At 43.5% G+C, this 23,086-nt stretch overlaps 1 protein-coding gene across 1 annotated transcript in view; it reads right to left on the bottom strand.

Annotated features, from left to right (window-relative positions):
- The window catches only part of itga5 (integrin, alpha 5 (fibronectin receptor, alpha polypeptide)), a 39,309-nt gene that overhangs the window by 2,838 nt on the left and 13,385 nt on the right, over positions 1-23,086 (bottom strand). Inside the window, exons 3-29 of the mRNA XM_031290629.2 lie at positions 21,147-21,247; positions 20,471-20,594; positions 19,619-19,680; positions 19,479-19,524; positions 19,254-19,379; positions 18,619-18,663; positions 18,321-18,364; positions 18,046-18,102; positions 17,373-17,425; positions 16,988-17,196; positions 16,057-16,248; positions 15,921-15,966; positions 15,338-15,451; positions 13,972-14,027; positions 13,394-13,551; positions 13,042-13,179; positions 8,783-8,850; positions 7,151-7,301; positions 6,968-7,060; positions 5,596-5,675; positions 5,362-5,442; positions 5,154-5,259; positions 4,615-4,773; positions 3,847-3,954; positions 999-1,112; positions 306-407; positions 77-199 (exon numbers count right to left, since the gene is read on the bottom strand). Of these exons, the coding sequence (XP_031146489.1) occupies positions 77-199; positions 306-407; positions 999-1,112; positions 3,847-3,954; positions 4,615-4,773; positions 5,154-5,259; positions 5,362-5,442; positions 5,596-5,675; positions 6,968-7,060; positions 7,151-7,301; positions 8,783-8,850; positions 13,042-13,179; positions 13,394-13,551; positions 13,972-14,027; positions 15,338-15,451; positions 15,921-15,966; positions 16,057-16,248; positions 16,988-17,196; positions 17,373-17,425; positions 18,046-18,102; positions 18,321-18,364; positions 18,619-18,663; positions 19,254-19,379; positions 19,479-19,524; positions 19,619-19,680; positions 20,471-20,594; positions 21,147-21,247 (2,756 nt within the window). The remainder of the gene's footprint in view (positions 1-76; positions 200-305; positions 408-998; positions 1,113-3,846; positions 3,955-4,614; positions 4,774-5,153; positions 5,260-5,361; positions 5,443-5,595; positions 5,676-6,967; positions 7,061-7,150; positions 7,302-8,782; positions 8,851-13,041; positions 13,180-13,393; positions 13,552-13,971; positions 14,028-15,337; positions 15,452-15,920; positions 15,967-16,056; positions 16,249-16,987; positions 17,197-17,372; positions 17,426-18,045; positions 18,103-18,320; positions 18,365-18,618; positions 18,664-19,253; positions 19,380-19,478; positions 19,525-19,618; positions 19,681-20,470; positions 20,595-21,146; positions 21,248-23,086) is intronic.

The following is a 23,086-nucleotide window of genomic DNA, read 5'->3' as shown; positions in this document are numbered from 1 at the left end:
ACATCAGAAATGAGTACAGACCTAAAGCGCTTACAATCATTTTTAAACCCATGTTATGTTTCACAGCAGCACTGACCTTGTATAGGACGTAGATGAGTAGAGCTAGAAGCAGTAAACCAGCCAGAATGGCCAAGATGATGATCCACAGAGGAACCGAGTTCTCAATATCTGGTTTATTCCACACCACTGGGGTCACCACCTGAGGACAAAAGCACCGTTAGTCAGTTTGTAAAACACAGGACATTAAGATACCTCTGAATGAAGTAGGCCGTATGGAATGAATGAAAAAAACGTTCTTTAAATACCTGTTTGTGTCCACTGGGAGCATGTTTGGGTAAGATGGCATAAGGCATCTTCTCCACACTGTATCTGGCCAGGCACTCCAGCACATATTGCTTATAAGCTCTCTGAAAGAAGTAGTGTAGCAACTTCAAAAATCGGATTCGCAATGAACGCAGTCCACCAGTTATACACTAGGTGGCAGCAAAGACTGCATGCTTTTCCCAAAGAAAATCTCATCCACTTTCCTATCTTACAAGAAGCTGTGATACCAGATAAAGAAGTTTAATACATGCAGAAAGAAAAGAAAATGTAAACTCGTAAAAACTGCAGTTTGTCATCTAGATTCTCCATTAGTCACTGTTATCCCATTTGTTAAGACAAAGGGAGACTGTGCTAGGCCTTAAGAACTGATCCAGATTCAACACAAACAAATATGTGAAGACTGACTACTGCAGCTGTGTACCTTTGCCAGCTGCACATTTCAGGTTTTAACTCTCCATGTTTTCTTTTTCTGATGATGTAATGAAAAATGGCTTCTTACTTCCTGTCAAAGCCTGATATGAGAAAATACAACACTTGGCACCGGTGGGAAAAGACTAATCTATAGTGCACAGCCTTTTCCTCCGCCGTGCCTTTGCCATCTGGTGGGAACACGTGTTCATGTACAGAACATGTCTATAGTGATTTAAGGCAAGGTTCATCTCTGACTGACAAACCTCGGTGAAGGTCTCGGCCCAGATGCGGGAGCGCACTTTGAGGATAGCAGTTGTCCCCTTCTCCAGCAAACCCACGGTGCACTGGACCGCCCAGCACTCCGTATTAGAGCAAGACTACGGAAACAGAGAGAAAGGAGTTAAGGTGATGTTAATTAAATGCTAAATCCATTTTGTTTAAGTCAGACTTGTGTGTAGATAGAATAAAAAAAAAAATATATATATATATATATATATATATATATATATATATATATAAAAAATTATAAATTGAATTGAAAAAAAATAAATATATATATATATATATATATATATATATATATATATATATATATTTTTTTTTTTTTTTTTTTCCACAAAACTAAACCAACAGGACGTAAATATAGGTGAAAGTCATACAGGCAAAAGTGAAAACTGGTACAGATGTGGGTAAGGACAAATAACAGCCATGTTAATGCTGCAGGTCCAATAAATATAACAAAGAGCCCAATGTTATGATCACTATTCCACGCCCGTTTCAAATTAGATTGAAGGAATGTCATGAGACTGTAAAAATGCAGCATGCATCACTCTCCACATTATTACATTATTACAACCAGTAAAACCGACCCATTTTTCTCAAGACTGTAGAATACACAGTCTTAATTTCCCAGCTCCCCATAATGCAGCTTGACAGTTTAACGTTTTAGAACATGCACACACTATGTGCTGTAGCTAGACCACCCCCAGATTGAGAGGTTTCGGCGGGTTTCCTGCGGGAGCGCATTAGTTTACTTATTACACCAAGTAGGGCAAACACAGGAGGAGAAGAGAGTACCCCGCCCAGTTCCCTTAGGCTTAGTCTTAGACAGATTTAATGAGGGTATTCAGACAGACAGGGAGCGTATCAGTCCACTTCCTCCTGGTAGACCTCCTTAATGTCCCAGGGGCACTGGGGCCACAAAGGTTTGTGGAAATGACATGAACATGGACCAGTGCCAAAGACGCCTCAGACCCAAGTCCCACATGTCCTCCCTGGTGGGACTATGTGGTCAAAATCTGGAGCATGGAGGCTGTTCCCACAGCTTCATGAAATAACTGGCCTCACTGCACAGCTGCTGTACACAGTTGGTACTGTATTCAGTAATAATACAGTTCTAAATGTTAGTAATCAGTAAGAAATACATAGAGGGTTGCACACGTTCCAATAAACCATCTAGTCTACAGCTACATGTTAATAGGTTGTTAATAAATGGATTTTGGTCCAGATTTTCTGTTTTTTCCAGAAGTGGTCCATCAGAGTGCCTTCCTGATGGATTAAAAAGCCAAACTGCAGGATGAACACCTGTATAACAGAGAAATGTATCACAACCTGGCAACCCTGGTATTAGAACGGGGTACCAAACATAACAGATATGCTTGCCAATAAATATGTACTGCAACATAACTAAAGTGCTGCAACACAATGAGAGTAGTGCAACAGTAATTATGAAATACGTTTTTTTTGGATTGCTGGTACAATTACAGCCAGGCTTTTGTTCTTTATGCTTCAAAGACTAAGCAGGTCATTTCAAATTCTCACACTATGACCTATTCTGACTGCTTCAGTCAAGCTTTGCTAAACACAAACACTGACACTTTGATCAGGAGACACTTTGAACAAAGATGTCTGTCCTCCCGAGCGTGAAAAATAAAAGGGCAGACACAGGGGGGGAAACGGGTGAATGGGGTCCTATCTTTGGACATGCTTGATGAACGAGCATAGTTAGGAGCGACAGGCGCACAAAGACCTCTTTGGTGGAGGCAGGTATCCACAGACGGACAGAGGCAGAGAGAGGAGCTACCTGCGGCTGAGTGGATCAATAGGCCCAGTGTCTAGGGGGCTCACAACACCCAGAGCCCAAAATTAGAGAGCAGCTTGTGAAGTAACCAGTGCATCACTGACAAAAAGCCTCCCACGTCCCATCAGCCTCTCCACCCCTCCACCACTACTAAAGGCTCTTTAATGTTAATCACCACAATGGGACAAGCCTGTGCCCTCTGACCCCTCCCTTTTAACGACATCATAACCTAATTACCCAATCCCAGGAGCCTCATGAAGGAGCAGGGCCAGTGTCACCAAAACAGATCCAGACCTGCACACTTCTCAAGTTGGCACAATTATATATATATATATATATATATATATATATATATATTTTTTTTTTTTTTTTTACTCAACACACAAACCAGCTGTGTTAGTGACACTTTTTTTGGATTTTTTTTTTTTTTTTTTTTTTTTACATACTCCCACAGGGGAAATTACATTTTTTTTTCACTTTGTTGTTAGTTACACACATTACACACAGGCCTGAAAGACCTAAACATGGACAGGTGCCCCGAGCAGTTGGGGGTTCCATGCCTTGCTCAAGGGAACCTCAGCAGTGTCCAGGAGGTGAACTGGCACCTCTCCAGCTCCCAGTCCACACTCTGTGCAGGGACTTGAACTGGCGACCCAACCCAACTCCCTAGGGACTGAGCTACTGCCACCCCAATGTTTTAACTACATTACATTAACTACATTAACGACATTAATCCACAACTGTAAACTCAAGCTCCTCATTCCCTCACTTTCAAATCCCCTGTTACATTAAACTTCAGCTTTTGGCCTGATGATGATGAACACGTTGTATGAATGAATAAATTAATGGTTTATGTCTGGCCGCTTACACGGCCCATGTCCATATGTACATAAAGGGTAAAAGTATAAAATATACAATTCAACACAAAAGCCAGATACATATAGGGCAAATACAAGTAGGGTACTAATTTATTTAGTTATATATATATATATATTTATAGAACGGGACACTTTCCCTTTTAAGCATCTTACCAGGTTAGTCAAATGAGCGAGCTGATTCCTGTGGACGTCCCTCCTCTCGATACGGTGCTCATGTCCCTTCAGTGCCAGGATAGGTGGCTCTGTGGATGTGTGCTGGAGCTAAAGGAGGAGAACACGAACACACACACACACACACACACACACACACACACACACACACACACACACACACACACACACCTCCCATTAGGACAACACCCAACCCAACAGGCAGAAGAGCACACCACCCTTTCTATCAATATAAAGACCTAATGTTAGCATGACCCCAGGGCTTTCTGTCATTAATCAGAAGCATGTGAGCTCTACTCCACATGGATTCCTGTGGAAGTACACCGTACTTAGCAATTCACCAGGGGAAAAAACACATTAGATCACAGCTTAGACAAATGACCACTCACAACCCTGTGCAGCATATATCAAACTTTGAATGTTAACACAAACAACTGCACTGAAACGCTTTCCAAATCCTGAAGCTATAACTTGGTATAAGGGGGATGTCGAAGATGAGTGAGTTGCTGGGTGAGGTTGTTCATCAAGCTGTTCTGAGCAAAGGGAAGAGCTGGGACTTCAAAGTGGTGGTGGGGTAAGTGTCCTGGGTGGGGCTGAGAGGCTGGAGGGAGATGGTGGGTGTGGGCCCATCAGCGGGACGGCCCAACTGTTAATCATACATCTGAGTGGGAATCGGTGGGAGATGTTGTGACTGATTTGGCCTCATTTGACCCTGAGAGGTGTGCAACTGTCTGTCTGCAAGACACTTACTTCGAGGTGTAGGTGGTTCATGTTTTTGTCGGAGGTGCAGTTGATGGGGCCTTCTATGGAGAACTCCAGAGGGTAAAGAAGGGTTTGACCCTGGACTCTGAGGGGGCAGCGCAGCTCCAGCAGGGTGTGGCTGATCCGGCTGGGCCCATTGTTCACCAGCTGGAAAAAAGGAAATGAAATAGGAAACTTTAGTATATGAGGTATTACACAAAAGCAGCTTGATAGTTTCATTTTTGGAGTTGTAGCTGGGAGGCTGCAACAGATTTGTCCCCTTGCTGAAACTTTCATATTTGACATATTTTGTTTAATCTACAAATAGGTCACCTAAAGTAGAGCGCTGTTAAATCTCACGCAAGTAAAAAGTGGATCAGTATAGCCTGGGAATACATCACACTGCTGTAATCTGGAGTACATCTTCTTTGGTTTTCCTTCATTGCTGCCCTGGGAAGTCAACTTGCTTTATGAACAGTAGGATCTGCTTTCCAACCCAATCTGCTCAGCCCCAATGAGTCTGCACAGCTAAGAATATGGCAGATTACCTCATATATGTGTTCCACTACAGGCCCGACGTCCTGCTCCACCCCATAGTTTTTGGTCACCTTCCAGTTGGCCGGTGGGAAGAAAACCTTATCTGGTCGAGACACACTAAAAAGAGAAGCGGTGATGTGAGAAAATGCGTAGGAAGGCACCAGAGACTTAATGAAATTCCAAAAGTTCAAAATGAGGGAATCCTAACACTCCACTCACCCCTGTAGAATGACATCAGCCTGAACAACCACCTCCAGCTTGTAGGGCACAACCTCACTGTGGGAATTATTCTCATTTTTACTGTGGAAACAGAGAGAAGAAGAAGAAAAAGATTCTGATTAGCTGACATCATTCGAGAGCTGGGGAAATCAGTACTGCTTAACCAGATAGCACAATACTATATAAACTGTTAAAAAAAAAGTGTCTCAGATACATGTTGACCACAAGTTGTACCTGCGAATCTGCAGCTCAAACTGAACAGTTTTGTGCGTGTCCTTCAGCCGTGGCACTGTGAAGCGCAGACCTGCCCACAGCTGCAAAGAGGAAGATCCAAGATATTAATCATCATCATTATGTTAAAAAAAAAAAAAATGAAGTAGATCACAGAATATTATATTTTCCATTATTACGTAACCAGCAACAGAGAAGGATAGAGTTTCTAGACTCTATTTACAGGATGTTCAAGGACTCTCAGGCAGCCGTTCCTCCCCTCCCCACTGTACTCATCTCATCCATCTGATAGATATGTGATTTTCTTGGGTGTGTCAGTCCGTGAACTCCACGTCTACCCAGCAGACAGATGCAGTACACGTGGGCAGGTCCAAAATGTGGCTGAGAGTTCTTTCTTTGCCCTTTCGTTATCTGTAATTTCAGATCCATTCGTTTTCCACACAAACCGGTACATTAAGTCTCTCTGCATCTACCTTTTTTTATGAGCTACCTCTCATTCACTTCAGATCAATAATTTGTTTTCGAAATGTGCTCCATGTACTATATAAGCCAGAGCAGCAGCCAGTCCTTTTCGGGAAGATCTCATCACCTCACACTTTGGCGTTGCAGCTTTTGGTTCCCTTTTCCTTGTTTTTACAGCACAACATCCGTGCAGCACATTTTCCCTCCTCCACTCCCTTCACTACTGACTTTACAGATTCCGCCCATCTATTTGTTGAACTTGTTTTAATTATTTTGTGGCGTTCTGAGGTGCTCCTAGGAAGCTATGTGCTGGGGAGAGATGTGTATGATGGGCTTATGGTGTTTTCATTTATACATGTGTTTATTTGGTTTACTGCTTATTGCCTATTTTGTTATTGTTTTGTTGTAGGGTCTTGAACATTGTGGTTATTGTGTTATCTATTCTTGGTTTTGGAATGGGTGGGTGGTGACGACGAGTGGTGGCGGAAGGACATGATGTGTTCATGTTGCGAATTGTATGTTTAGCATACCCTTGTAGCTCCTGTTTGTGTCCCAGTCTTAGAGTTGGGCTGTGACTGTGTCTGTATATCTCTTCCAGTTAACATGTAGTCGACAGTCTTCCGCTACAGACCTATTAAAGCATGCCAACTTGTGACTCCATCATTAAAAAAGGGGAACTCTACTCAGCAGGGAGCTTGAGGGCACAGATGGAGTCTGTACTTCCTGTCACAACATTTCCTGACACATACTGACTTATTCCTGTGCTGTTGACACCCAACCTGGAGATGGCGTGGAACCTTTTTTTTTTTTTTTTTTTTCTACAAAGAGCAAGAAATCACGATGTTGTGTCGACTGTTGTGCCGTACCCTACAATCCTTATACTAATACTCCCAAAAGACAGTGGTGTCCTTACACTGGTGCCAGACTTCATCGGGTTGCCCAAATCACAGCTGAGGTATCGGGTCTGGTTCTCGGTCTCATAGCTGCAGGTGAGCTGGGTCAGGCTCTGAGAAACAAGAAGACTGAATGGTCAAACCACAGCAAAGCACAATCATCAGGGGGACAAGACCAACAGCCGTAATTATTTTCTAGTCACCTCATTATTGCGGGCAATGCCGCTGTAGTCAGCTTCCGGGGGCAGCACCACATACAGCTCGGCCTCGTACGCCCCTCCCTCGCCCTCATTCCTGGCGTTGAAAGTTAAGGTCAGCGAGTTGTCATCACCTAGGTAGACTTCCTTCCTGTTCCTGAGGACCCATCCAAAGAAAACGTTGATTACTAATAGGGTCAATGTTCAGGTTAAACTGTGTCAGGACTCCTAACAAACAGATAAATATGGATGAAGTTGTGTTACGCTGTTGTGAGAAAGCAAAGCGATTCTTTGTTTGCGTTTGCTGGCAGCAGAGTGGGCAATAAACTGCAGTTGCTTTTAGTGAAACTAATACATTTTTAGGCTTTGTGTGCTTGATGTTTCTTTTTTGGTTTAGAAGCTTGGCTGCAAAGAACACATCGATTAGATTCATCTCACAAAACCCCACCATTAAATAAAAAATGTTCCCGGTGTGGTAATAAAGTCATACATGCTTAATAACACAGCGTAGGACTGTAAAACACCTCCCCCTTTCCTTGCTTTCTCTCACTCCCTCCCTTCACCTCTCTCCACACAGCTAGGAACAATGAGAAATTCCATTTGGAGGGCCACACAGACGCTTTTAATTACAGCCCGCTCTCATAAAGCAGAGCAGGAGAGCAAGGGAGAGACGATTTCTGAAGCTGATCCTCTGCCAGCCTGCGAGTCAACTGCTCTCGGATTCTAACTGGCATTGCACTTTTTAGACCAAACAAAGGCTCAAAATTTGAAAACACCACAAAACCTTAAAGCTACCCCAAGAGACCCTCGCTCTAACAGATTATGTGCTTTGGCAGCGGAACAGAAGAAACAACATTGCAGGAATGATGGATACTTTTTAAATCTGAAATTCCCCTAAATCACGGCCGTCCCATCGACCCCTCTTACTACTATTAGGCATTCTTAATTTACAACAGCGCAGACAAAAACATCGAGCTATTATTTTAAATTGCACCAATCACACTTTCTACGGCTCGATGTCTGGAGTTGCACTTGGATGGAGCGCAGCACTAACACCCGCTCACAGCAGGTTGTTCCATATGTGATGGATCAGCCATACATTGGGGGGAAAAAATGGTGGCAGATGGTAGATAAATATAGGAATGTAAAATCAAAATGACAGAGCAGAGAAGGGAGTATCAGGGAGGCTGTTATTTTTGAGAAAAATGCTAACAGATTTCTCGAATCAAAGTGTGGAAGGCAGGGTGCATCTGACGGCTGCAGAAGCAGGCGAGGCCGGGACTCAGTGCCACACAGCTCCCTCACTTTCCCTTTCATCTCTCCCGTCTTTTCCCCTTAGCTGTTTGTCATAGCACCTGTAGAGCAGAGCTGCTTCCTGTTTTCAGAGGACGGTGTACCTCTACTCTACTGCAACACTGTGGCTATTAACAGTCCCTCTCTGGTATGCTAAACTAAACTAAGCAGTGGAAAAAACAAAAACAGCTGTATTTACACTTTAGCACTCAAATCCAAGGTCCTATTGGAGGTGAAGATTTCAGTGACCCCGTTTTATTTTATATTATCCGTCTCATATATTTTCCTGAAATCCATACGCCCTGGGATTTTTTTTAAATATATAAGGAAAATTAAAGGACTCACCCGTGAACTGCCAGCTTCAAGTCAGGAACACAGATGTTGTCCTCTCCGCAGTCCAACAGAATCTGAGCCTATACGATGCACATTGGGGGTGATAAAATGTTTAATAGGGGCCAAAGAGCATGATGGTCATACAGTAAGTCATGACTAAAACACACAGCTTTTACATGTGAAGAGATAGGCACACAAGATAAATCTAATATCTGTTTATGGGAGACAACAGGATGAGTGCAGCAAGATGCGACATGTGGTATGACTAATACATTCCACACACACACACACACACACACACACATCATCAGATAGTTAAAAACAGTGTTGTGGCTCGGAGAGACAATGTCTGACTGAGTGAGGTCATGACAGGCACAGACGCACTCCCCTGTACCAGCTGTCCCGGCCGGCACACACACACATGCTTTCTGTTTGTGGCTTAAGAGAAGGAAATGGTGAACGGAGGAATAGTCCAGCCCAGAGACCGTGCCAGAGGAGATACTCCTGTGGAGCTGAGCCCAAAAGCTGCCAGCTCGCTCCCAGCTCGCTCCCAGCTCTCACCAGCATCCCACATCACAGCGCTACAGTATGTGGCAAACCACACGCTACGCCACCCAGCGAACCACAGCAGCATATGATCATACGGAGAGGGAGGAGAGAAACTAGAGAAACTTACTGAGACAGAGGATATCTCTGTTGACCTGAAAAGCACAAGTAGGGGTTCAGCTGTGGTCGAAGATGTATTCAGATCCTTTACTCAAGTAAAAGTACTAATAACACACTGTAAAAATACTCAGTTACAAGTGAAAGTCCTGCATTGAAAATGTTACTTAAGTAAAAATATGTAAGTATCATCAGGAAAATGTACTTAAAATATTAAAAGTAAAAGTACTCAATGCAGAACAATACTCATATATTAGAAACTGGAAACAATCAAAACTGTTTTAAACTGTGTTTAATCAGCTAATAATTTCAGCTGGACTTGTAGGCTGTTATATTGTTGGGTAGTTTAATTTATAATAAAACATCTTATTTTATAAACTACATGTGTTTTGTGTGCATCTTAATTTGTAAAGTAACTAGTAACTAAAACTGTCAGATTAACGTAGTGAAGTAAAACTTAGAAAGTGGCATGAAAAGAAATGACTCAAGTAAAGTACAAGTGCCTCAAATGTAAACTTAAGTACAGTACTTGAGTAAATGTATTAAGTCCCATTCACCCTCTGGGGTTGGGAGAATACAGTGGAGGGAAAGACAAGAAAAGGAACCGACACACTGCTGGATAAGTGGATGACCGCTGAACGTGTGGCAGGGCAGCGGCAGAGAAAGCCCTGCGGATTGCTAAATTGCATCCCGCTGCGCCTGTGACAGTGTGATGATGCTCATGACGATGAGGATAATAAATAGAAATGGAGGAGGAGATTAGAGAGAGCCAAGCGCCCCCCTTGTCATTACACCATCCAGGGGCTCTAATTATGGACACCGTGGTAACCACCATGATAACTTGGCCACATGTGCACCCTGGGTCTGTGCATGTGTGTGTGTACGGCAGGAAAAAGACGTCCATAGGCCCATCACTGTAGTTAAACAACAACAACACTGACCTCAGCATGTGACATAATGAGGTCAAGCATCGTGCAGTGAAATCCAAACACTAAATTTGCAAAAGAAGGGAAATTCATTAATCAAATTCCTACTCATTTGGTCAGATGGTATTATTCTAAGAACAATTTTTTGCTTTGATGTTCTAAAAAGGTGACAACAACTGGGGTCCTTTCTGGTTCTGCACAAATGTATGTCCGTGTACAAGATCTGAGAATGATCGCAATTAACAGATCCATCGGGATGCCTTGACGCCTCATAGAAAACATGTGGAATATGTTAAAATGACAAAAGAGATTGAGACGGTGCCGAGCACATCAATCATCTCTCATTCTCACTCCAGCTTGAAGAGAGTAAGAACTTGGCAGAGTCAACCAAATGTTACCACACATTCTCAAAGCATATGTGGAAATCGATAGGGCATCATGTGTCTGATCAAGGCCAAGGCTGCGGTGTAATCGTCAACCTTCACTGTTTATACACTGTTACATTAACACAGTCTAAAGCAAGATTAATGAAATATGTTGGCAGTCTGACACGACTCCCACTACCCTTTTACACACATATACACAGGTTAGCTTTGCCGTCTTTTTCCGGTTTAAGGATGATATTTAGCCCAGGCTTGTCTCAAGGTCTTGGTTCAGCAATAGACCACATCTGTTGGAGGCCCCGCAGCTTTGATATCTAGCAAGGACATCAATGACAGGGTTCAGTCCTGATCCAAAAAGATATAAACAAACCCCAGTAGAGAGAGAAATAGAGAAAGGGAGGGAGATAAAACCATGCTGATTGCCATTCAGTTTGTTGCTGAACTCACATATGGTGCACGCTGTGCCACGGCTGTAAGGATGCCCACATGTTGAGCCAACTCTACTCACTGCCAGAGGAGAACTGGCAAAATGCCACGAGATTTCAACCAGATGGGCAAATAACGTGGCTGTGCACCCACCCTAAAATATCTCCCAACCTTCTGTGTCTGCAGCCTTGGAACGAGTCACCTATGTACCGTTACGCAGCCAAGCAAGCTTAGAGAAATTCCTGCTGGGGCAGGGAAACTCCACTGTACATATGCCTCACATTTTCATTTTGAAACAGCTTTCCAGACACTCTGGAGCTCTTCCCAGCCGAGTAGTTCAGAATTTACATAAAAAAGAATAGACTCATTCTTTCATCAGGGACAGGGGAAAGTCAGTGAGATGCTGGCCGGGGTGGAGATAAGGGGAATGATAACTCAATGTGGCAGATATTCTTATCATCTGCGCAGAGCGAATGAGTTTAAGGCCGGCTTCACACTGGGTGCGTGGCGTGAGCGTGTCAGCTGCGCGGCGTGTACGTTTTTATTTCGGCTCCCATGTTAACAGGTTAGAGCTTGCACACTGCCTGCGTGACACGCACGTCTCAGGCACGGCTCGAGCCTGAGATTTGTGTCAAAATGTGTCATTTTGACACAAATACATATTAATAAATGACATGTTGATGTTTGAAAGTCTCTAGGTTTTGACATAAATGCAGATATAAATGTAATAAAAAAAATTATATATTATAAAAACAAGATATTCTGTAGCCTATTTTGCCGTCAATACTGCCGACGTTGTCTTTGCTATAATCAAATCAGTATATATTTATGTTTAACATGAAGTATACTACCGCTTGAGTCAATGGGAAACATAAGGCGCTTTTCCATTACACGGTACCTGCTCGACTCGCCTCGACTCTACTCACCTTTTTTGGTTTTCCATTACGAAAAAAAGTAGCTGGTACCTGCTAACAGGTACTTTTTTTAGTACCTCCTCAGTCGAGGTTCCAAGCGAGCTGAGGCGAGCCGAAAAGGTGACGTGAAAGCGACAGACGGGGGTGTCCTGAACAAACCCGCTTATTTTTAGTAACAGTTTAGCCAGCTGTGTTTTTTGTTGCTGCCTCCAGCTTCTTCTGAAACAAAATGTGTCTTCTGGCTGTGGCAACAACAACACACCTTCCACGTTCTGTGTTAGGTCACGGCAGTTTACTGCGGCGCCGCTTGTTTCAGTTCTGCGGAGGCTCCAGGCAGAGCTTTCACTGTATCCTACATACACACACACATGCTGGCTCGACGCACACACCAGCTGACAAATGTATACATCAAGCCACATATTACATAGGCTACGGCGAAAGCTCTGCGTGGAGCCTCCACAGAACTGTAAAACAAGCTCAAGTGGCCTGATGTTTATACTTGTGCGCTGGTGTGTGCGTCGAGCCGGCATACGACCAGCCACGATGAGGCGGTACTAAAATCTGCAATGGATAACGAACGCACAGTGTGCCGAGAACGCACAGTGTGCCGAGGCGAGGCGAGTAGAGTCAAGGCGAGTCGAGCAGGTACCATGTAATGGAAAAACGCCAATAGATGTGTACAGACAAGGCTAGCAACAGCAACGCCGTGTCAGACACGTTTCTGGTGTGCAAAGACAGAAAAATCCACGCAGCCGCCACGCATCCGCCACGCAACAGAAACGCCACACTCACGCCATGTAGCCAGTGTGTGGCCAGCCTAAGCAAACTAAGAAGCATATGTACATTATAAGGGAACACTGCTCCACCATATATTGATGCTAGAAGGCCCGTAGATCAAACCAGGGTTAGCTAACTGTGCTGGATAGAAGATTGGGGAATTCTAGTGCTCGTCAAAATACCTTCTGTTCAATTGCGTTGGTGGTCTGATAGTTGAGGATGGGCCGCAGGCCGTGGGAGTCAGCAGCAGCTTTTGGATCCAAGCTGAAGTTCAAAGCCACATAAATGGAGGAGAGTTTATCTCTGAAGTCTTTCTCATCCTGCAGTCAAATGAACACATACCAGGGTTTTTGTCAGATGCAGTTTGCACAAAAAGTGAGAATCTGTAATCGTAAAAAAACAACCACAGCTCCAGCTTCATACTTTTTAGAAAACCTGCTTTTGTTCACACGTACTGCCGGTGATTATGAACTAAGTTACAGGAAGAATAATTACAGTCAGAGAGGTTTTTATCAGAGAGGAAAAAGAGCATACTCTTAGGTAGATCTTGGTGTTGTCGCATATACGATCGCCATGGCGCACCCTCACACTCCTCTGAAGCAAGGGCTGCTGGGAATCCAAGAACAGAGCCCTCCTCACTGCCCCTTTCTGCTTGTGCTTATTACTATCGAGCTGCACCTCCACCTGGAAATCTGGAACACGTAACACACACACAAATGGGCATTCATGGCTTGATGAATGTTCCTGAGTCACGTAATGACAGGTTTTAAAAAAAGAGCTCCATAAATACTCTGAAGCACACACAATGTAGTCAATGTAACTCAATGGCATGGGGAACACTTGTATATAAAGGAAGGAGTAATTAGAGATAATAACTAGGGGTTGATGTGGAAGGGGACTGAGCACAGAGAAGGTTTGATCATTAAAGGTGGATCACTAAAGATATTTTGCACACTGCGCTCTCTTTTTTGTCATAACAAAATCCAAAAAGCTACATCACCTGCCAAAGCACTTGAACCTACACACTGTTATGGATTTAAAACATTAACATTGGTGGCTATTTGACAGTTTCCGTACTTGTAATAAAGTGCAGATGTGGAAAATTGGCTCACCTAGGATGTCTGGTAGGTGCTTCCCATCAGCAGATATGCAGAAACTCAGGTTGACACTGTTTTGGACAGAAAGGACAAGGACATGATGAGGGAAGCATGTTCATTTATGGCCAAGATTCAGTGCAAATATACTGCACACACAAGACACCTCACTTGCCCTCTCTTGTTCTCTCCCTTTCTCTCATGGCCCAAGCTCCTTACATGGTTCATGTTACAAGGCACGAGACGTTATGGGAATATAATGCATAATATGCAAAAAATGCCAAATGTTTGGAGGCAAACTGGCCTCTGACCACTTTCGCCAGCCAAGCTGATAAATCGGTGTGTCTCCGTTTCCACACACACACACACACACGGAATAGCAGAGTTAAGAAGGGTGAAATTGGGCGACTCAGGTTTCAGTGCTGACCAGTCAATGGCAGTCTATATAAGCCTGTAGCTCTCTCCCATGACATCAGGCTGCTGCTCTCCAAAAGTCTGCAACCCCAAAACCCCCAATCCTCCAATCCTTTTACTTGTTAACCCACACAAGAGGCGCAGAGCAAACACTGGAAGAAGTGAGAAAGGAAAAAGGGAGAGTCTGTTGAAAATAAACACAGGACAGAGAAGAGAGGTTAAACGGGAGACAGAAAGACAGAGTGTACAGTGACTTCTTTCGAGGAGTAGTAAAATCTTCATGTATGAGCTCCTGTGTCTGCTTGTTTCTGCACAACTGTGTGCGCACGCTCACGGAAGTCTACGTGTCCTGATGTTTCCCAGCTGTGTTCAACCACCAAACAATATCTCATTCAAAGCAACAGCAAAAAAAAAATCCCGCCCCCCCCCTCCCATTATCCCTTGTGCTCTCCTTTCACCCCCACCAAAACCTCCGCATCACCAGGCAACGTAGTGTAATCAAGACACATGTGTATACAAGAGTTTCCTTTATGGATCAGGATCTGGAAAAGGGGGGGGCAGACACATGAGCGCGGTGTCAACCATGTCGAGCAGCGAGCAACCGTCTGTTTCCTCTCTCCTTTTCTGGAACTGTGCACATTTGGTGGTGGAGGCCAAGAACAGCTAACAATGCTGCTATTCAGCATGTTATTTCTCTGCTCCTCATCAGAAACAGTGTGATATGAAGACATTTAAAAAAAAAAATAGGTCAGATAAGAGAAGCTCTCGGTTCAAATTAATACCGTGACTGTTGATGGAAAGGATATTTCTTATCAGAACTTCCTGCCAGGATAGGAGTGTTTATGCATGTGGGGGGAAATGGGGAAGCCCATCATTTTGCAGTTGGTTCAAACAAATACCAACAGAGCAGTACTCAAGCAGAGTCACAGGAAACTGAGTGTAGGTACTGGACAAGATGCTGAACACTCACCAAGAAACAGGAATGCTGGTGTTTCCATTGGTGATCATGCAGTTCTTCTCTTCAGGGTTGATCATGGTGGGGTAAACTGTCAGAGAGGCACTGGTGTTGACGATTGGGCGGGATCTGTGGGTAACAAAAAGAATGTACATTTTAATCATCAAAGACTACATTTCCACTTTTACTGCCTAAAAGGAATAGCTCGACATTTAGGGAAATATGCTTATTCAAGTTAAATGAGAAGATCGATATTACTCTCATATCTGCCATTAAGGAGACAGGACAGTCAGTTTAGCTTAGCATTAAGACTAGAAACAAAATATAAAAGAAAGAAGAAAAAAGATCTGCCTACAAACTCTAAAACCTGCGGATGGTGGATTCCTTTACCACTGGACAGAGCCACGCTAGCTGTTAACCTCCGTTTGCACTCTTTATGCTAAGCTAAGCTAACTGTATTTAACTGTATTTAGTTTAGGCATGAGTATTGATTTTCTCGTCGAGAAAGTGAATAAGGATATTTCCCACGTCAAATCAAACAAACTTTAAACAAACAGGCCGCATGATGTCATACAGTATGTGATTCAAAACAACGTACCGATAAAGAACTGCCTTATTAACACCAAAAGCACCAACAATGAGATCTGAGGAAATAAATGAACAAAATTAAAAAAAAAAAATACAAAACATTTAAAAAGCTAATGATGGCCATTGCATATTGTAGCCTCACTGACCTGGGTATCCATTCATGTCCAGGTCCTTAGCACCTCTGAGAGCAAACCCAAAGCTGGCAGGAATAGCCCCAGCAGCCCACTGGCCACTGATCACCTGAGATGGCTTTTCCCTGAGTCCTTCTGAGTATCCATTATAGATGTAGACCAGTCCCTGCCGATCCTCCCCTCCAAATGGACAGCTGATAGCCACATCTGCCAAAGGTCAAACGTGAGAAACAATATTAGTCTATACATAAGTTAACAGATAAAGCAGCTTATATTATACAAGGTACAATATTCCTTTTAGTAACAATACTAAGATGGTCTACAGCCAGAGGATCTGTGAGGCTATACTAAGGCATAGCTGTGCTTTGAGCTAAATGCTATGTTTGCTAATTAGCAGTAAACACAAAGTACACCTGAGGCTAATCATGTCATTAGTTGTGCTACTTGATCATAAACTGAAGTTTTAGCAAATTAAGGTTGAGCAAGAGGAAAAGTCAGTGGATGACCAAAGTCATTAGGCTTCATCTTTTTGGGAACACAAACTGTACAAAATGTCATGGCAATACAGCTAATAGTCTGGACCAAAGTGTTGGACTGACTAACCATGCAATCAACATTTCCATCCCGCGCTACGTCACTAGTGTTGCAAAAAAAGGTTTGTCTGTGTTAGACTGTTAGCCTACCAAACCTCCAATCGTAAAATTAATCCCACGATATTTTAGCTGTCCAATCAAATAGGAAAAAATAACTTTGTATAATTTCCATTTCCATTACATTTACTTCTTTACCTTAGCTTATTTATTTGTTACTTAATTTTCAAACTACTAAAATTTAGACACATCTGTATATCATTTAACTTAATCTTTAAATGATCCAATTTACACTATTATGATCTATTTTCATGCTTGAAATATCCCATCAATCCCCCTAAAATCCCCAATCTTACCATTGAAACCATCCTGGTTCAGATCCCCCAGTGGTGCAATGGTGCTGCCAAATCTCCCAAACACCTGGGTGCCTGTCAGGTGAGGTAGGCGGAGCTGCAGGTCCAGGGGGCCACGCTGTAGGTAAACATAGACCCGGCCCATCTCTTCCAGGCGGCCATCGGAGCCCCGGACCATGAACATAGGCGCTCCCACCAGCAGGTCAGCCATCCTGCAGACAAGAAAGGAAAATCACACAAACTCATTTAAGCTCAGACACATTGACGCCAGTAATGGGTTGTTGGTGGCATCCAATCTAGACTTTGCCAGCTAATTATCTAGCAAGAAAGAGACGGAGGAAGACAGGAAGGGTGAGAAAAACCGACAGGGACAAGGCGACTAACTCACCCATCACTGTTGATGTCAGTCGTTGCCACTGCATATCCAAAGTATGATCCCATCTGTAAAGAAAAGTGTTTCCACGACTTAAGCCAATAAAAATCTCATCATCAAAAGGCATCGACATCATCAAGATTTGATTTGTTCTTTGATAATACAAGACAGTCATGCTACCGCAAACTTTAGACTTGCTTTCTGCATTACTAGAAAAAAAGGGAGGCCTGAAGGAAACATGAGGGCTTGATGGGTTTTACAGGTTAGGCCCAGTTTGGTGCCGTTTCTGTTCCAGGTCAGTTTAATTTTCTGTCATGAATGATCCTTGAGTCTAAAAGCACAGACATCGTAGGAGCAGTCTGAATTGCCAGAGTGTAAGCAAATTCACTTGTGATTTTATTTGTTCAGCTGAATCAATCATCACTGTTTAAACAAGCTCTTCTATTCCCAGAACCATTTGCACAAATTGCCACTGCACTTTCCCCTCAATAACTGAGCTTTACAGCAAATCACGACGAGACCAAAATCTAGTTAAAAAAACGTTGTAAAGGAAATTTGCAACATTTTTGCTTACACTGACTGAACAAATTAAGAGCTCTCATGAGGAGCTGGACAATGAAAACACAGGAAGTGGAGCACGAAGGAGCTTTTTTCTGTAGAGGCCGGAGATAGGAGTTCTCTGACTCACCTGCTCGCCAGTGTAGTTAATCACGGTCTTCAGATCCGTACCGTTCAGAATAGACACCTGCAACACAGCAGTCACATATGGTCTTTTTATATACTGTACGTCTAATCTAAGCACAGTCTCTGGTATGGAATTCCCAACAAAAACAATTCCCACTGCGACAACATCACTAAGGCTTTTACTTTCCTGTATCGGCCCCAAATCTAAAGCCCAGGCCTCTCATAATAATAGCACCAAAATGAAAAGGCAAAATGAGAGCGATGATTGAGATTTCTTACCGAACCATAAAGCATGAGTCCTTTTGGAACACCAGCCACAAAATCTGAGGTGCACAGAGAGATGAAGCAAAGATTTAGAAGGGAAAAAATACAAGTCAAGCACAGCAGGAGGGCAAGAGAATTCCAGTATTGACGACGTTTCCAGCTCAATAATCATGTAAAATATTGGAGCTGACTCAAGTTTATGTTCACTCCAGCTGTAGTATTTGCATTGCTATGTGACTGATGTGTGTTTTGCTTCCTGCACGCCTCACCTAACATTGGCCATGTGCGTACATACCCTATCTTATTGACTTACCTTCCGTCTGATCACCACTGAATTCCCCAACAGCGATGGAGTAGCCTGCAGACAAGAACACAGACATCAGCCTCAGCTTGCAGGCCAAGCAAATGGAGATATGTGTGAATGCTGTCACGTCATAATTCAACTCTGATTCTTCATTGACCACCTGACTGGGGTGGGTGTGGCCTGCCTGCGTCAGGGCATAAAGCGGAAGTGAAACAGAGTAAGGGGGTCTGTCTGGGACATATGACGGTGTCTACACGAAAGGTTCAGCGTTTCCTGAGTTAATTGACGTTTTCCATTCTCCAAGTATGTTAGGGCTGCGTTTTCATTGCATACTAAATGAACAAGCCAACTGAGTGACAATGCTGAAGTTTCCACTGAGTGACAAAGAAAAGAAGTGTGGGCTGGCCAGGCCGAGGAAGCCGCATTGCCAGGCGGGGGGCAATAGGGAGATGGCGCCTAGGGCTCGGAACGCAAGGTAAGGCCGCACTGTCACTTGTTCCAGTTGGCGATTAATTATTTAGCTCACTGAATCAAATGTACGATGTAACCAAACTCTGTTGTAAAAACCTAGACAAACGAGCGCAAGCAATTGAAAAAAAGTGTAGTTATCATTAAAGCACCAAGAATATATTGGCCTTTCTTACCTTGGTAGCTGTCATCATGTTCAGATTTGACCTGTCTGGTCTGGATCTGGCCCTCCACAGACTGCATGAAATAGCCTGGGTAGTATGCTTTGATAATGTCCTCCTTAGCTGCAGCGATCACCTGACCTAAAGTAAGACCACAGAGAAATAAAATTAACTTGGAAGGACATTTTGAGGTCTGGTTTTTTCTGATTTTCACATGGTTGATTGGTATGTCCTACATACCTTGCCAGAAGTAGCTGCCTGGCCCTCCCAATACCACTTTGCCATCCTGAAAGATAAAACCTGGGAATTACTACAATGAAAAAGGTAAAAGATTGTCCCAGAAACCAATGGCGGTTTACTAACAGGAACTTCGTTATTACCGTTGTGAAGTCAGCACTGAATCCCCCCTGACAGTAGCCTTGTCCCACTGCATCACTGATCTCTGAAACACACAGGACAGGAGTGGTGCTTCATGAAGAGACATTACTGCACCAACAAAGACATTTTCCCTCATAGATGGCAGCGGTCATATTAAGATAAGGTATGTCTAGGAGAAAATTTAATTTTAGTATGGTTCAAGTTCTGAAGAGAGGTAGTCTGGCTCAACGGAAGTACATTTCCAGAATAATTGCGTGACATCCGGCGCATGTCCCGCACCTTCCGCTCTGTGTGTGTTGCCGTTCTCAAACTCCGTTCGCTTCGAGAAAAAACAAACTTCGAGCTAGCAAGCTTCACGCTGAAAATGGCTGGTTTGGATGAATTTGGATTGTGCAATAAGGAAGGCATGGTTCTTTCTGTGAATGATGGTAAAGATTTACAAAGACTACATTTACAGCATTTCCTCTCTAACTGGGACGTTTTGGGACTGATTGGTAGATTGCTGTGGACGAAGTACACACGGCGATACACTGGTAAGAGCTAATGAGGTTTAACCATAATTCAAATAGCTCACGTTACTGTATTGTGTGAACAGTTAACTTAATTTAATATTGTAGGTGGCGTTTTCTTTAGCTAGGGGCAAATGTTCCACCAAAACAAGGTCCTTCCCGAGACTAGTTTGCAAAGCCACCATCATTGCGTCCGGAGCCGCCCAAGACAATTGTGATTGGTTTAAAGAAATGCAAACAACCCAGAGCGTTTTTTTTTCTCCTTTCCTACAATCTATGTGTTGGTGGTTATTCCACAGCGCTGTGGAGATAGGTCTGGCAATGTGAGACTAGAAGCGAGGTTACCTGTGCGACAGGGAGCGTACTCCACAAATTTAGTGAAATTGCGGACTGAGAGGTAGCAGGTTCCTGTAGCATCAGAATGGGGGACATCCTTTTCAGTCCGCCAGGAGTAGAGAGGGGCACAAGCCTGGGGTAGAGAGGAGGTAGAGAGAGAGAGGGCAGGGGGGTGGAGATGTGTTGATGAATAGGGGTGAGCTTTTAGGTGGGAGATGTTTTTCCAGTTGCAACATCACACTGGTGAACTCAGGAGGCGACCCAGGCCGAGGTCAGCGGTACATCTGGAGCAGGGTAACGGCCGTAACTCAACCCAGGTCACAACCTGTACTATCAGACCAAACAAGGCGTAGCTCAACTTCCATGTCACAGGGAGGGGGCACAAAACATTTCTTTACAGTGTGTCAAGACTGGAGGCAAAACTGGACCCGAATGACAACAACTTAATGGACAGTAGTCTGTAAGACACGTTTGAACTAAAAACATACACATTCCCCCGGAAGTTAGAGTGGGACAAGACATCACTCAAAGTAGAAAGTTTCTCACAGCCATGTGGCCAAACACTTCAAATCACTTAAAGCCCCAATCATAACAGCAGAGAGCACCAGTGATGTGGTAGAGAGCTGAAACTCTAGTCCTTCTCTCTGCCCAACCCCCAAAATCACCCCTGAGAGGGTCACCTTACCAGAATTGTGTCACCGTGAGAACGCACAGTGGCGCCAAACCATTGGTGGGACTTGAAATCACCGTGATATTCTGTGTCGTTGATCAAGACATTGCGATCCCCTGGGAAAAAAAACATAAGAAAATGACACTGATTAACATGCATTTCTTCATTTCCTTGACTTCAGTATCTACAATTCTGCCTTTCCCTCCCAGGCCCTTGGAAACATCTGGACAATTGGCAGAAAGCAGACTTTAAGTGTTCAGTTACACTATTTTTCATGCAAAGACAATCAGGGTGAGAATTTGAAAAGTATGGCATTTGCTACTCGGCCACTGTTCAGGAGATAGTAGTTTGCTAGCTTGGCCGGGTTTGTACTGAACTGGCTTAGCTTAACCTCGCTGACCCTTCACTCCGTTTGACCACCTGGCCACTAACGCCGATCTCCCACTCCAACGCTTAGACAGCAGCAGGTGACAACAGATGGTCTGGGGAGTCAGATTTAAACACGACTTTATCGGAAGACAGATGTTACATCTGTGCTGCAATGGAGAATGAAATGCAAACAAATTGATTCGGCAAGGAAGTCACATCACTATCATATAGCTCCCACACTGAGGGCTGGCAACTCAGAGTATGAGCTGACATCTATAAGGAAAGTGCAAATGTGAGGTCAAGAGCAACTGAACCACTCCTACTTAACCCTTTGCAGTCCTCAGACTTATTTCCTCTGTAGACTTCAGGCATTAGGGGTGGGAAAATAATTTGATTCACAAATCGATTTTTAAAAATCAAATTTCTTTCCCCAGAATCAATATTTTTTTATTTATTTTTTTTACCAATGATTCACCTAAATATTTTCTGTTTATATGGTAGCGCCAACGGCGACTACATCATATTCAAAAATGCAGAAAATATATGTTATGTATGTGTCAAAACAAATTTTCAAAACGTTTTTAGAAATGTCTCATGATATATTGTCTCCAAGTGTATTATTCAACTTTTGTTTTTGTTGAAGAAGGAAAAGAAAAATCGCAATACTCAATGCTATCGAATCGCAATACTTTCACAAATACTCGCAATACTACAATCGCAATGAATGAAAATCGCAATACAAATTGAATTGGGACAAAAGCATATCGTCGCAGCCCTAACAGGCATATTGCAAAAGAGCAGAACAGGGTGTGAGGACATACTGCAAGAGATCAGGACCTACGTGGATGTGAAGAAAGCAGGCTGTGTGTCAGGCCTCTCTCTCCATGCCTGTCCGCCCCTGGTCTTTCTTCCCAGCCAACTAGGCTGCTCCGTGTCTTTGTGGAAAGAGCAAAAGGGGCCGGGGTCCAAGAAAAACATACACACTCTGGCCCGGCCCGGCTTCCTCGTAGCAACCTCCCAGTCATCTCTGTTTAGACACACACTTTTCTCCCCCTTTCTCTGTTTTCATTTTCAATGTTATCTCCATCTTCCTATTCATTTTTCTTACACTATCTTGCCCTGGTCTCCATGTCTATACAGCCCTTTCTCTCCTTCGTGTTCAGGGAGTGCTGCTCCCCCTCACCCGAGACAGTAAGCAGAGAGATTATAGGTTTTTAAGAACCAAACTGTATTTCTGCTTAAACTCCAGCACTGGGGTTTCCTGCTAATGTTATTCATCATGGGCCTACAGCGGCGAGCCCTTCCACCAGCGTTTTAAGAGTTTTAAGTCTATGCGTGAAAAGAAGTGCTTTAGCCATACAGTTAATAACATACCCAGCGCTTCAAACAGCTCCTTATAAGCTTGTTACTTTAACTAATCAGCCTTAGCCGCATGGTACTTTTTCTTAAAGCATACACCTTCTTAATGTTTTCATAACTCAGGGGTCTTTGTTTGGATAAGGCCAATGCAAAGCCACCAGTGAAAGGTGGGAGCTGCACAGTGACTGCGTCGGTTTGAGTCATGTTACCAAGGCAACCAGAAGCAG

This window comes from Sander lucioperca, chromosome 12 (genome assembly GCF_008315115.2).
Source record: "Sander lucioperca isolate FBNREF2018 chromosome 12, SLUC_FBN_1.2, whole genome shotgun sequence".
Classification (NCBI taxonomy): domain Eukaryota; kingdom Metazoa; phylum Chordata; class Actinopteri; order Perciformes; family Percidae; genus Sander; species Sander lucioperca.
This window is presented reverse-complemented; position numbering and strand designations above follow the sequence as displayed.